We start from the raw sequence: 15,390 nt of genomic DNA, 5'->3' as shown, positions 1-15,390 counted from the left end.
TTGCGTTGACAGTGAGAAAATAGCATATCCAATCCATTGGTTTAGCCTGATTTGTACTAGTAGGCTATTCCCAGAAAGCTCTGATTTAGAGTAAATGGCAAACTGAAAAGAATATGAGCTTAGTAGCAAATAGGGTTACAAAGCTACTGGGAATATATCAAAGTTACTGTAATATTCAGTAATTTTTGTAATTAACAGAAAATGTATGGCAATCTATCGTAACTTTGGTTATTCATACGTAGTATTTATTTATTATATCTGTGTGACCATATTGTCAATGAGTTTCTAGTAGATAGACCATATTGTTCAAGGGAAAATAGCCTAATTAATGAAAAAAGCATCTAAATATCAATGGCTTTATTTTCAATTAACTCTGCAACTCTTCACAACTGCCACCAGTTTGACGGCAAAGCATTGACAACAACTACATATTGACATAGTAAAATAAATTGCGTCTGCTAAATGATGTAAATGTAAATATGTTTGTAAAAAAAAAAAAAAAAAAAAAGGATATTTCATGCTGAAACTCTCATATTAATCACCAATGGTATTCAATAAATTGATAGTTTATATGTAGCATAATGTTTTCCAGCTTTATCATTCTATGTTTTTTTATTTTATTCAACTATTTCATATACTGTATGTCAACACACATGGGTGATAGGTCCATAGATTATTACAGATAGAGGGCCATAGATTATTACAGACGCCTATGATAATCGGAAGTACCCAAAATGGCCACTAGATGTATTTTGATAGATTACATAAAATCCTTGAAAGATACCAAAATTCTAGTAGTTTACTGGTAAACATCTAAAGTTTCCAGTAATATACCCTCACTTTGTAACCCTAGTAGCATGTATGTGTTCTGGGTTCCTTTTTGACCCCTTCCTTATTCTTAGAGAAGGAATTTCTGATGATCCCATCAAAAATGTGCAGTGTATAGACTTTTGAAGACCTTACTGGGTTGAGGAAGAGTAGGCTATTGACACAGGGAGGTTGATTTAACACTATAAACCTCACATTTCAAATACCAGGTATAAGGAAGTGCTTGTATTGCTCTTTATGTTCATCCTGTGCCGATATTAAAAACTACTCAATAAAATCTTGTCAACTATCCTTAAATGAACGCCTTTCTGATCCAATCCAGTCATATCTGACATCATAAAAATGGATACCCCATTGGGGGATAAGAATGGCAAGTATTGGGACACACTCAAGTGTATACAGAGCAGAAGGAAAGACTGTTAACCATGGCAACCTTGCCAGTGAGTAAACACAAGGGTGAGCACCCTTGAGGAAAGGGCGTCCTAGGAGAGGAATGTCAAATATGAACAGGCACTTGACCACACAGCTAGGTTACAGCTCAGCTCCCTATCAACACACCAGCTCCAGCATATCCACATGGCTAGTTATGAAACGGAGCTCTATGCATGCAGGATAAGGAGTAAGTTGTTGTTTTGGGTCAAATGCCTTCAGTGATTGACACAGTATTTTGGCCAAAAACTGGACCTATCACCCATGTGTGTTGACATAACAGCCATAGACTGGTTGCTCACAGCTTACACTGAGGAATCGAGGGCGTCTTCTGTTTCTGTTTTTGTATTATTTAAGCACAAAATACAGTTTGATAATATGATAAGGTATTTGCTGTATGTGTCGTTGCATAAACCATGTATTCTGCCCTCCTACTGTATAGCTTCTGTTTGTGTTGCCATCAAGTAGTAAGAAATGTTTGCCTTATTGAATCAAACTTGAGACAAGCTGTAAAACTGACAAAAATACCATTAAATGCAAGAAATTACTTTCTTTGTCATTTATTGATTTATCTTGTTTAGGTGATCAAAAATAATTTCATAATTTTCTTCTCAATAATTCACACATTGTTTTTACAGACCCTGACATGTTCTTGATAAATAAGTACAAAATACATTGGTATTACCACAATAAATATAATAATAAATATATTACTTAAGTCTATACAATTACAAAAGGCAAACAAATGCAAATAAGTCTACCTATAGTCTATGGAAATACTGTGATGTTACAGTCCCTGATGAAATAGAAGTCACTTACTACAGTTGAGTAAGTGTGGCATACACAGAGGGTGTACTGGTACCTTCTCACTTTTGTCACAGATGTGTTAAAATATGATGGACGTCCAAAAATAATATGAAAAACTGCTCTTTCACAAAGAATTTGGCAAAAGTATAAAGCTTTGGTTAAATGCTACATAGAGAGACTAGTCTCCCAATACCTATTTTAAAGTGCATATCACAGTGAGAGAATGTCTTGTCATTTTTCAAGTCACATTGATGGTTTGAATATTTTCAACAGTTCTTGGTATACACATGAATACCAACAGTATAAACATACCTGACAAATAGTTCTGGCAGCTTACTAAATGGAGGGGAGTCTTGTTTCATATTACCATATATTTAAAGGACTAATCAAAGTAATCCAGCTAAATAGGGCTACTAGGCCCTTCTCATATTGATTGGTACAGGTAAAGGTACTTAAAACGTCTGTTACTGTCATAACCATCAAGGTCATTTTTAAAGAAAGCAATTAATGGAAGACAAGATGAAAAGTTAAATGAAAATATACATAAGTATAAAAAATATACAGATTTTGATAGCAGTTTGAGTACCAAATACATTTCACTAAGCAAGTAATTTACTAATATAAATAAACAACAGTACAAAGTGTTGATGCGCATCATATTGATAGGATTTCTGATTTGTGTAAGCAGAACCTTCACAATTGATCAAGGTTCGTGATTTGGATTGTCTCTGTGTGATTTGGGTTTCCTAGTCAGAGAGTGACAGCCGCGCAAAGACGGTGAGGCGCTTGTTACCAGCCCCATCAAATGTGGGGGACTCTGAACCGCTGGTGCTGCCTGTGCTGGTGTAACTATCCCGATCTGAGAGGGAATCTTCAGAAGAGAAGCGATGGAGGTTTGGCTGGGTGATGTAGACGTTGTTGCGGTCCTCCATAGCGTAAGATTTGTTCAGATTGTCTGGGAAGTTATTTCCGTGGCCACAAACGCAGCGTGAGGGCTTCTGTGGCTCAACTATCATAGGGATGTTGTGGATGTCACCAACACTGGGTCGGCTCTGACTAAACTGAAATGTGTCACGTTGGGTGTCATTGAACACTGGGGAGAGAATGTCCGCTGGGGGTGGTGACACCGAGGGCGCACGGGTGAAGCCAAGGGGGTCGTGGAGCGCAGGGGGAGGAGAGCTGCGTGATCCCAGGAAACCTGCGAAACTGACGCTCTGACGGAGCTGACGTGGTCTCTGATCAGCAAGTGCTTGCTTGTGGAACTTTTGGGTCAAGGGGGTGAGTTTCTCTTCGTGGATGAAGTGACAGCGGGCTCCATATGGACAGTAGCCAAAGTTGTAAAATGTGCGACAGGCCTCCGTTTTGTATTTTGGGTGCCTGTACAAACCACGCAGCTCAGGCTCGCCATGGGCAAACTGACACTTGCTCCCATATTTACAGCTGCCATTCTCCTGGAAGCTACGGCACAGTTCGGTCTTGTAACGGTTGGAAGGGAGAGGTGTCTGGTTGTTCAGTGGAGGAAATCCAGGAGGTGGAGGCACTTCATCCAGGGTCTTCATTTTACCGAAGGAGAGGATATTGGATTCGGTCAGACTCATGGAGCGGTCAGGTCTGATGGAAACCTGTTGTTTACTTGGAGCCATCTTACTCCAAATGTCAAGTGGCCAGGGGGTATCATCGTTCAGTTGCTCAGAGCTTAGACTATGGCTCTTTGGTGAGAAGAACGAAGTTGAACGGTTGATGCGAGGTACCATCGGTTGAATTTGTTGCTGGGTGAATGGTTCATTTAAACCCATATTGATCAGATTCTGTGGAGAGAAATATGACAGTCAATAAATGATCACGTTATAACCATCCTATAGCCTACTCAAGATGCAGAATTGTAGCCTATGCCCTGCTACCCAGTAAGCTTTTAATTATGTTAAATATGTTTTGTGAATATTTCAACATGTAATCAAAGTTAAAAGTAGCCAACAACTTATAAAATAGTTTAGTTGAGGATTTCTTACGCACCAAAAGCATAACCATAGTTTATGTTACTGATCTGAACAAAAATATAAATAAACACAGTGAATAAAACTTACCCTCGTGATAATATCGTCGATCATATCCGACATGCTTCTATGTATTCTTGTCCTTTGAAAAGTTTTAGTTTGCCTGTCACTTTCAGCTGCAAGACATGGGCGATTGCGCTGCGCTGTTACTGTACGGCTAGCCTTTTTATATAGTTTATTTAGAGCAGGCGGGGTTTCCTGTGCTTTCTTCCCGGACACCACGCCCGTAAAGTTTCATACAGTCAGCCAACCAGGGTTGTCGTAAAGCCCTGTTTTTGTATTCTTTTGACAATTGTGAAATGTTTGAGTTTCACCAACATTCAAACATAAACGCATCATATAGACTAGGCTACGTATGTCCTCAAAATAATACGCCCACAAATATTGATACACTTGTTCATTATTTGCCTGTTGACGATGATGACTAGTTTTGGGGTAGTGAGCTATGATTAACTACTTCCTTGCTGGACACATTTTCCCCAAGGCTGTTATCAGAATCACCTCAGACCTTTCCCGCATTGGTTTCTATGCTTGAGACCCACTCTCTGTTTTTGTTTTTATTCTAGAACAGCTGTCTTTTAATATAATTTCCAGTCTTTACTTTCATTTTCGAACAGTTATAGGCTAGCCCTCAAAGGGGGGAAAGATATTTATTTATATACCCTTAGGCTATAGAAGTAAATATGCCCATGTGCATTATTTAAACTCTATGTTTTCAATCACATCTTTAGACAATTACACTCACATTTTGGCACAAAACAGACATGGTACATTTTATGTAGGCTACATTTAGTTGGAGACTGGATGGTGGTCATGGGGCGGCGCACAATTGGCCCAGCGTCGTCCAGGGTAGGAGAGGGAATGGCGGGCAGGGATGTAGCTCAGGGTTGTGGGTTCGATTCCCATGGGGGGCCAGTATTAAAAAATAAAAATAATGTAAGTCGCTCTGGATAAGAGCGTCTGCTAAAATGACTAAAATGTAAATGTAAATGGTCATGTAGCCTATAGGTCTAACAAGGTGGCCTGAAATGTATTTGTATGTCCATTTTCATGACAATGTAAAAACAGGTGATATGAAGTCATGTAGGTAATGACTTTAGTATGATCTTACTGTAACAAACAACATTATCCCATAATCAGTCTAGACCTCAAACAAGGTTTATCAGGATATGGTTTAGTTTCTATTTGTGATATCATGTAGGCTAAGTCATGTGTGGTGCCATGACGAGGCTAAATTAGGTTATGTAAATCTTTTTTGTGTGTTTCTGGTAGCCCAATGGTAAACAGACAATGTGATTACTAGTCCCTCGATAGCAGGAAACTCTTGGATAATGACAATATGTTTCTGTTTCTGCTATTTAACCAACAATGAAACCATGGCTTTATCCCTTGCCTGACATAGCACCGTTCACACGTGTGAGAAATGCATCTGAATTTGTGTGGCTAAATACTTAAGTCATAAGGCATTAACTCAGCGGCTAACCACCTTCCAACACCAATAAAGTAGGTGCAAGAATGGCCAGATTTCAAAGTGTGGAATAACCTACTCTGTCTTGATTAGTAGACTACATTCTGAGAGTATTTTGTACATTAGTTGTGCTACACTTGCTCATGTAAATAGTGTCAAGTTGAAGAAGTTGAGAGGGTTTAAAAATATATCCAGTCAAAATATATCCAGTGACAGCGTCCCATGGATCAACTGGCCCATGTTGAGTTGATCTACAGTTCTTAGAGGTGACTGTATCTCTATTTGTCATGTGGATTTGTTGTCACACAGTTCATAAGTCTGACAAGGAAGTGCAATAGAAAGTCATAGATTTACTTTGAAATGCTTACACTTGGATGTGCTTCGAGCTCTTTCAAATGAGTCATTTGATTGCAAAACTACCTAATGGAAGAAAGGACACTATTTAAGCTATTTCAGTGTTTGAAGAAACTGCTCATTTTACTTGAACCCTATCACTCCCTCAAAATGCTAATACATTGACTTCAGCACTGCTGTTGCTGGATCCTTAGTGTTTTTGTATTATCTACATGTGTCCTAAACTTTAAAGCCTATATTTAACTCAGTTTTAAGGTTGTATTATGGAGACAATGTGAGGGGAAACAGGTGCAGAGACTGGCCTTACAAGATGTGTAGTAACTGCTGTATACGTATCCCTGTAAGCCAACTCTTCATTGCCTATATAGCCAAGGGGTGGATGTGGAACTGGAGGCAGAAACACTCTATGTATCTTCCTCCCAATAAATATTACGTCAGTTCCCCACCATATTGGTCACAGTGTACATTTCCCTTACATTATGCCATTATCCCAACAGCAGTGTGACGCGTCCAAATGGGGCCCTGTAAAGCTCAGGTTTCATCAGTTGCAGGAAGCATAACTCCTGGCCACAGAAACAGGTAGGGCAGGCATGCCTACTCATGTCCAGTTAAAAATAACCCCAAGCTTCCACTACCTTGTCAAATTTGTTTGGAAATGATATTTAAAAATGGTTAATGAGAAATGGAATATATTTCACTCCTTGGTCTCTTTCCCTTTTTTTTCTATTTTGTTTCCCAATCCACTTGTTTCGTTTCTGTGGATGGGGTGTGCACCTTTCTCCAAGTTTATTTTCCAGCCCTGGTCCCGGGAGTATGGAAACTTGCTCCTAGTGAGTTGGAAGTGGCGCGGCATACTTGCTCATACACGTGCTCACACAAATATACATACTAGCTAAGCCCTAAGGGACATTCTATGGTAAGCAACGATGTGCAATACGCCAAGCTTTCCATTGGGGCTTTCCTGTCTTTGCAAAGGTACAGTTTATACACTACAGATATCCCAATAGGCATGTTTAGGCAGGATCCCCCCGTATGAACACTCATGGTGACATATGTACATGGGGTGGGGTGGCTAAGGTATGAATTAGGGAAATTATCACAAAAACGTATGCAAAAAGAAAATCTGACTGAATTGAAATGTATCAATTTTATAAAGCACCTTTACAGCTTGTATTAGCAGCCCGACAACGTGTGCAAATAGATTAGTAAAAGCAAAACTGTAAATGTAACTCCATGTAATGCATACAGAAATCACATATTTTGTGCGTTGTGGATTGCCACTGCAAATCACGTATGCCATGTCCTTTGTCCCATTTTCCACCAATCATTAACCCACACAATCATTTACCGATACCACATCTGCTATGTGACCTGGGAGTGACTCAAATGGCCCAGTCATTAAATGTCTCATGTGCACAGGGACACACGTAGCTAAGCTCTCCGTTTTTGTGCTGTAGTTGTCTTATTGTTGACAATATTGTCAGCTTGTAGTGAGCTCCTCCTATTATAACTCCTCTCAATGCTGCTCAAGACATAAGTGAAGGGTTGTGTCCAGACACATCTGTGCTCAGCACTGTCAATAGACTCAACACCTAAATCCAAATATGTTTTTCTTGTACAGTAGTCAGTATTTACAGTGCCTTCAGAAATTATTCACACCCCTTGACTTTTTCCACATTTTGTGTCACTGGCCTACACACAAAACCCCATAATGTCAAAGTGAAATTATGTTTTTAGAAATGTTTACAAATTCATTAAAAATGAAAAGCTGAAATGTATTGAGTCAATAAATATTCATAGTCATTGTAATGGCAAGTTCAGGAGTAAAAATGTCCTTAACAAGTCACATAATAAGTTGCATGGACTCACTCTGTTTGCAATAATAGTGTTAAACATTATTTTTGAATGACTACCTCATCTCTGTACCCCACACATACAATTATCTGTAAGGTCCCTCAGTCGAGCAGTGAATTTCAAACACAGATTCAACCACAAAGACCAGGGATGTTTTCCAATGCCTCGCAAAGAAGGGCACCTATTGGTAGATTGGTAAAAAAACTAACAGATATTGAGTATTCCTTTGAGCATTGGTGAAGTTATTAATTACATTTTGGATGGTGTATCAATACACCCAGTCACTACAAAGATACAGTCGTCCTTCCTAAATCAGTTGCCGTAGAGGAAGGAAACCATGAGGCCAATGGTGACTTTAAAACATTTAGAGTTTAATGGCTGTGATAGGAGAAAACTGAGGATGGATCAACAACATTCTAGTTACTCCACAATACTAACCTAAATGACAGAGTGAAAAGAAGGAAGCTTGTACAGAATACAATTATTCCAAAACATGCATCCTGTTTGCAATAAGGCACTATCCAACACAACACATCACTGAGTACCACTCTTCATATTTTCAAGCATAAATAATATGCCATTTAGCAGACGCTTTTATCCAAAGCGACTTACAGTCATGTGTGCATACATTTTTACGTATGGGTGGTCCCGGGGATCGAACCCACTACCCTGGCGTTACAAGCGCCATGCTCTACCAATTGAGCTACAGAGGACTGCACCATGTTATGGGTATGCTTACCATTGGCAAGGACGAGGGATTTTTTATTTTTTTTGGATATAAAGAAACTGAATAGAGCTAAGCACAGGCAAAATCCTAGAGGAAAACCTGGTTAAGTCTGCTTTCCAACAGACACTGGGAGACAAATTCACCTTTCAGCAGGACAATAACCTAAAACACAAGGCCAAATATACACTGGAGTCGCTTACCAAGAGGACATCGAATGGCCTAGTTATAGTTTTGACTTAAATCGGCTTGAAGATCTATGGCAAGACTTGAAAATGGCTGCCTAGCAATGATCAACAACCAATTTGACACAGCTTGAACAATTTAAAAAGAATAATGTGCAAATATTGTACAATCAGGTGTGAAAAGCTCTTAGAGACTTACCCAGAAATGCTCACCGCTGTAATCACCTGTATTGACTCAGGTGTGTGAATACTTATATAAATGAGATATTTATCTATTTCATTTTCAATACATTTGCTAAAATATCTAAAAACATGTTTTCACTTTGTTATTATGGGGTATTGTGTGTAAATCGTTGTGAAAATAAATCAATTTAATCAATTTGAATTCAGGCTGTAACACAACAAAATGTGGAATAAGTCAAGAGGTATGAATACTTTCTGAAGGCACTGTACACATAACTGAATCCCCACACCCTCACCCCTTCCATTACCCCAAATGACAGATTTTTTATGTTTACCATAAATGATTATGGACCATAACTTCCACTCAAAAGGAAACGTATTCCTTACCTGTTGTGTGTATGTACTGACATCTATGTGTAACTGATATATACGCACACACACACTACCTGTTAATGTTTTTAAATGTATGTAAATTGTCTTTTGTCTGTAATGTCTTTTTCGTTATATGTCAGACCCCAGTAAGACTAGCTGTCGCATCCGCTAATGGCGATCCTAATAAATCAAATCGAAATCCAAAGTATTCCCTTTTTATTACCCTCCCATGTTCTCCAGGGTCCTAAGTTTCACCCCATTTTTCATCCTCTTGTCTGCTTGGTTTCAGTTTCATCAGATCACTTGAAGATGAGTCAGTAGCACCACATACCTTACAAGGAGGAGGACAGAGGGCATCGACTGACTCAGCTGCTGCGGTTGGTCATGAGCCCGTATTTACAGACCTTTTAAAAGGGAAAGTACCTTCCTTTTCTGCTTGCCTTACATTACTAACAGTGAGTCTCACCCCTTAGAAATACAGTGGCTCTTATTTTTTCCAGAGGTGTTTCCGTGTTCTAATCCTTTGTTTGTAACCAGTGTGTCTTTGTGAAATAGGTGTATATGAGCACTTGTTCTGTATAGTATGCCTACCTTCTTTACCGTAGCGTTAATCTCCCTGAGTCCACAAATTCAGTTTAAGATGCTTTTTTAAAGATCTGTCTTTTGAAAAAATAAACTGAAATTGGGTAATACTTTGGTACATAGCATTTTCCAGGTATGTCTGTTTTTTTAAAACGACCTCAGCGAGTCAAGGTGGTAGTTTACTGTAGTGGTCCTCAGAGGGATTGCATTTTGCCCACTCTGTTTTCGCTATGGAGGTGTAGTTTTTACACTTCCCTCCGAAACACATTTTGGCAGTGTGAAATATTCCCAGAGGAACAAACATGGCTTTATATATGGAATACCACCCCTCGTCTTTCACACACTGGCTCTGTGAGTTGATGCTACCTCCCTTCTATTTACGTAACCCCTCTTAAACACAGCACTGTCAACCATACCTGGAAAACCTGAATGGATGTCAATACACATAGGCTACTGTGCCCTGTCTCCCTGTTATAGATAATGGGCTATCAATGAATATCAAAACTGAGACACATAACCCGCTTGCTTCGTGCCAGTTGAAATGTGGATGCTTGTTTGGCAATCCAAGCGTAAAACCTTATTCTTTAACTTTTATATGCACCTGTCACTGAATATAGTGGCCAAGTCTGCAGTGACAACACCCCGCAGTGGCAATGACGCTGTCCTTTCTGATGCACTATTTTCACACTGAGCAGAGGTTGGAGATGGGGTCAGTAGCCTGTCGGGGAATGAATGCTGTAGATAATTGTCCCAGGGATTGTCCCACAATTCAAGTTCACTCAAGGTTCAAGATTGCGTGGAGAACTAGATAGTCTTTGAAGAATCCAGCATGTTGAATTACAGATATTTGAGGCATGACTTCTAAGTCTGTGCGGCACTTCCCTTCTCAATACAGTCTATACAAATATCACTGCTTTACAGGTGTGATGTCATCACACAACATCTAGCCACATTTTGACATTGCACATGGAAAGCAGTGACATTCTAAGATAATATTCACAATTGGTGGATGGCGACATCATCTCAGATTTGACCATTTGTGGGAGGGATAATTAAAACAAATACAGGAAAGGCCTTTATGATTCCAAGTATAAGTTCTGCACTGTCTTGTGCGGTGGGTATTTTGATGATTATTTTTATATTATTGTCTTGTGATACCTGTTACTAAAGGCAGTGCTAGTCTATTCTTGTTAATAACATGGATGATCCTAGGTCCTGATGGCCAGCCGCCGTGGGAATGATTGAGCCATCCCCTCACAGGCAAGTGTGGTATGGCAGTCAAAGCTGAGTGCAGAATCTGCCGGTCCTGAGCTAGGTCTGAAGTCCCACTCACTCTGCAGCAGCACAGCTCTCAGTCTCTCTCTGTCTCTCTCTCATGCTCTCTGTCTCTCAGTATAAAGTAGGGAACAGTATTGTCAGAGAACCATGTAGCTGTGTCCAGGGTGGGGACGCCTTGTGACAAAGGGGTCAGACATTGCCAGAAGACAGTTCCTATAGTGCAATGTTTATTTTTATTTTTCCCATCTATGTGAAATAGTACAATAGTACAAATAGTTACAGTTGAAGTCGGAAGTTTACATACACTTAGGTTGGAGTCATTAAAACTCATTTTTCAACCACTCCACAAATTTCTTGTTAACAAACTACCGTTTTGGTTGGTTAGGACATCTACTTTGTGCATGACACAAGTAATTTTTCCAACAATTGTTTACAGACAGATTATTTCACTTATAATTCACTGTATCACAATTCCATTGGGTCACTAAGTTGACGTTGCCTTTAAACAGCTTGGAAAATTCCAGAAAATGATGTCAATGGCTTTAGAAGCTTCTGATTGGCTAATTGTGGCCTCCTGTAGCTCAGTTGGTAGAGCATGGCGCTTGCAACGCCAGGGTTGTGAGTTTGATTCCCACGGGGGGCCAGTATGAAAAATGTATGCACTCACTAACTGTAAGTCGCTCTGGATAAGAGCGTTCTGTCTCCTAGAGATGAACGTACTTTGGTGCGAAAAGTGCAAATCAATCCCAGAACAACAGCAAAGGACCCTGTGAAGATGCTGGAGGGAACAGGTACAAAAGTATCTATATCCAAAGTAAAACGAGTCCTATATCGACATAACCTGAAAGGCCGCTCAGCATGGAAGAAGCCACTGCGCCATAAAAAAGCCAGTCTATGGTTTTGCAGCTGCACACGGGGACAAAGATCGTACTTTTTGTCCTCTGGTCTGATGAAACAAAACTAGAGCTGTTTGGCCCAATGACCATCGTTATGTTTGGAGGAAAAAGGGGGTCGCTTGCAAGCCGAAGAACACCATCCCAACCGTGAAGCATGGGGGTGGCAGCATCATGCTGTGGGGGTGCTTTGCTGCAGGAGGGACTGGTGCACCTCACAAAATAGATGGCATCATGAGGAAGGAAAATTATGTGGATGTATTGAAGCAACATCTCAAGACATCAGTCAGGAAGATAAAGCTTGGTCGCAAATGGGTCTTCCAAATGGACAATGACCCCAAGCATACTTCCAAAGTTGTGGCAAAATGGCTTAAGGACAACAAAGTCAAGGTATTGGAGTGGCCATCACAAAGCCCTGACCTCAATCCTATAGAACATCTGTGGGCAGAACTGAAAAAGCGTGTGCGAGCAAGGATGCCTACAAACCTGACTCAGTTACACCAGCTCTGTCAAGAGAAATGGGCCAAAATTCACCCAAAGTATTGTGGGAAGCTTGTGGAAGGCTACCCGAAACGTTTGACCCAAGTTAAACAATTTAAAGGCAATGCTACCAAATACTAATAGAGTGTATGTAAACTTCTGACCCACTGGGAATGTGATGAAATAAATAATTAAAGCTGAAATAAATAATTCTCTCTACTATTATTCTGACATTTCACATTCTTAAAATAAAGTGGTGATCCTAACTGACCGAAGACAGGGAACTTTTACTAGGACTAAATGTCAGGAATTGTGAAAAACTGAGTTTAAATGTATTTGGCTAAGGTGTATGTAAACTTCCGACTTCAACTGTAGCTGTGTTCAAGGTCAGGTGCCTTACTGCTGGATGATAACTGTGTGGATGTGGACCCACTTAGTGTTCTGTAAGACTATGACTCATCCTTACACACCTTTTGTGGTGTTTTCCCACAAGCCTTGTGACCTCACAGTTGGTAGGAATGACCCCTGACCTTTTGACACTGTCTACCTGTTACATGACTGTCATGTGATTTTGCTTTCTTACTGGCTTGTCAGTAATGAGTGGTCATAGACAACTACTCGTCATTACTGTGGTAGACTGTACGGCATATCAGGTTAGGGAGTCTTCAGTTTTTTCTGTCTGACTACTGACTGTCTGACTATACAATTTCTTTGTATGGATACCGTAAAACTGATGCATTGTCAAGGGCAAAGAACAAAATTAATGCAAACAATAGTAATACCTCTGTCATTCTTGGTCACACCTATGAAAATAGTACATTTCATCAAGATTAGGTTTCAAACGTCATGACCAGTATTGTTCAGTTTCAGTAATATCAATGGAGTTTCAGTGTTGGATTGGTTTTCATGTGGATCTTTTACAGGCTTGAAGTTGTGAATACTTTGCGTATTAGTACATATAGCAGATACTAATCCCTATGGGCCGTACTTATTTGAACTCCCCTCTGTAATTTAGCTCCATGACAACACCCCTTCCAGTCTATGTATTCCTTTCCCTCTTTCTAATTCTCTCTCTCATTGTCTCTCTCTTTTCAATCCTGCTGCGAGTCTCTCCCTGGTTCTTCAGTAATATGAGAATCTGAAGTTGAAATATGCTTTCTCACTTTTCTTTCTGCCCCATCCCCCCTCTTTGCCTCTACCTCTTTCCTACTATCATATTTCTACATTCTTTCCCCTCTCAAGGAAGTGGGGCCAGCATAGCCTAGCAGGAGGTTGAGGGGCGGGAGAGATGGGAAGCAGAAGTAGGAAAATTAAACAAAACGTCCTGAACTCTCTGACAGTGTTTCCGCAACAGCAGATTTTTTTGTCTTTCTCTGGTCTAGTGGAGAAAAAAAGAAAGCAGATGAGAGCGATTGGGAAACCAAGGGAGGCAGCTTCCCCTAAATGTTTCATAACATCAGCAGTGCCTGTAAATCATGTAGAGGGAAACACAGGCATGTGAACTCAAACGAGACGGGGAATAAAATAAAGGGAACGGAGTGTGTTCCAAAACCTTTGATCTGTCAATTAGCCTCCATTGCTATGGGAGGATAGCATTATTTTATGAAAGAGGGAAGGGGAGGAAAGTAAAGAAAAGGGCAAGAGATGGTTAGACGGAGAGGGGGATAGAGATGGAGGAAGGGAGTGGGCGTGGAAGTCTGCCATGCGTCATGCCAGGCCTGATGTGCAGGCGCTACCTCAGCACTATTTCCCACTCCACTGATAACAGGCCCTACTTCTCTCTCTCTCTCTCTCTCTCTCTCTCTCTCTCTCTCTCTCTCTCTCTCTCTCTCTCTCTCTCTCTCTCTCTCTCTCATGGTCCCAACTCCATGAAAACAATCTCTCTCTTCCCTACACTCATTTACATTTTTGTCATTTAGCAGACACTCTTATCCAGAGTGACTTACAGGAGCAATTAGGGTTAAGTGCCTTGCTCAAGAGCACATCAACAGATTTTTCACCTAGTTGGCTCGGGGATTAGAACCAGCAACCTTTCGGTTACTGGCACTACGCTCTTAACCACTAAGCTACCTGCCGCCCAGCTTTCCCCAATTTCTGTATTTTTGTCATGTTTGACTGTCTTTCTATCTGCATCTCTCTTTCTCTCTCTCTCACTCAAGTGCCTGCTCTTTTGAAAGGAAAAAGTATTTCCCTCTAGGGGATGGGAGGCAAAATGTGCAGCGTAAAGTTTGAGGTATAAGGAGAGAGTTTCAATGATTTGTGCTGCCGGTTCTTCTCTGTATGTCATGTTGAAAAATGGACGACACTCTGGTGCCTGACTCAGGCCATTCATCAGCCATGTCTGATTGGAAAAATTTGAAAATATAAAAAATTATCATAATAACAATAATCAGAACAGCAGTAGTAAATACCAATGGTTGTGTGGACACGTTGAGATGTATTTTTCCGTAACATAACTTCCCCATACTTTTTGGAAAGGTAATGTATGCTGAATATTTCTCTGCAGTCACATTTAAAGCGGGAAATATTTGAGATAATACTTTCAAATTAAAGCACAGTGGATTTGAAAACGCATCACCTCATTGGTGTATCCCTTTCACCAATCAGATCTTTAGCTACTTTGTCTGGTGGCATCTCCCTACGAATGTTCTCTCACATAAAAGTAGGCCAAAGGTACAGTGCAACACCTTTCCGATATCTCACATGCCGCCTTGTATGTCTCCTAGGTCCTAGGTGCGTATGTGTGTTCCCCCTATTCCTGTCTGTGTAGTTCCTCTGTCTGCTGAAGGAGGCATCTCCCTGCTGCCGTGCTCTCACGGATGCTCTATATTTGCCACCATGGCACTATTGACACTCACAGCAGAAAGAAGTGCAAGGCTAAGCAATAACAGCAAATGTG

General features: G+C 40.4%; 1 protein-coding gene across 1 annotated transcript; it reads right to left on the bottom strand.

Moving 5' to 3' along the window:
- Nucleotides 1-1,801: 1,801 nt before the first annotated feature.
- Nucleotides 1,802-4,288, bottom strand: LOC311101788 (mRNA decay activator protein ZFP36-like). The gene is made up of 2 exons (XM_084142977.1): nt 4,149-4,288; nt 1,802-3,872 (listed from the first exon to the last, which is right to left on the bottom strand). The coding sequence occupies exons 1-2, from the start codon at nt 4,179-4,181 to the stop codon at nt 2,811-2,813; spliced, it is 1,095 nt and encodes a 364-aa protein (XP_083999103.1). The 5' UTR covers nt 4,182-4,288; the 3' UTR covers nt 1,802-2,810.
- Between the last annotated feature and the right edge of the window lie 11,102 nt (nt 4,289-15,390).

The sequence above is a fragment of the Coregonus lavaretus genome, assembly GCF_964263955.1.
Source record: "Coregonus lavaretus genome assembly, chromosome: 26".
In the NCBI taxonomy this organism is placed as follows: Eukaryota; Metazoa; Chordata; class Actinopteri; order Salmoniformes; family Salmonidae; genus Coregonus; species Coregonus lavaretus.
Note: the sequence above shows the minus strand (reverse complement) of the source record. Positions and strands in the feature narration are given on the sequence as shown.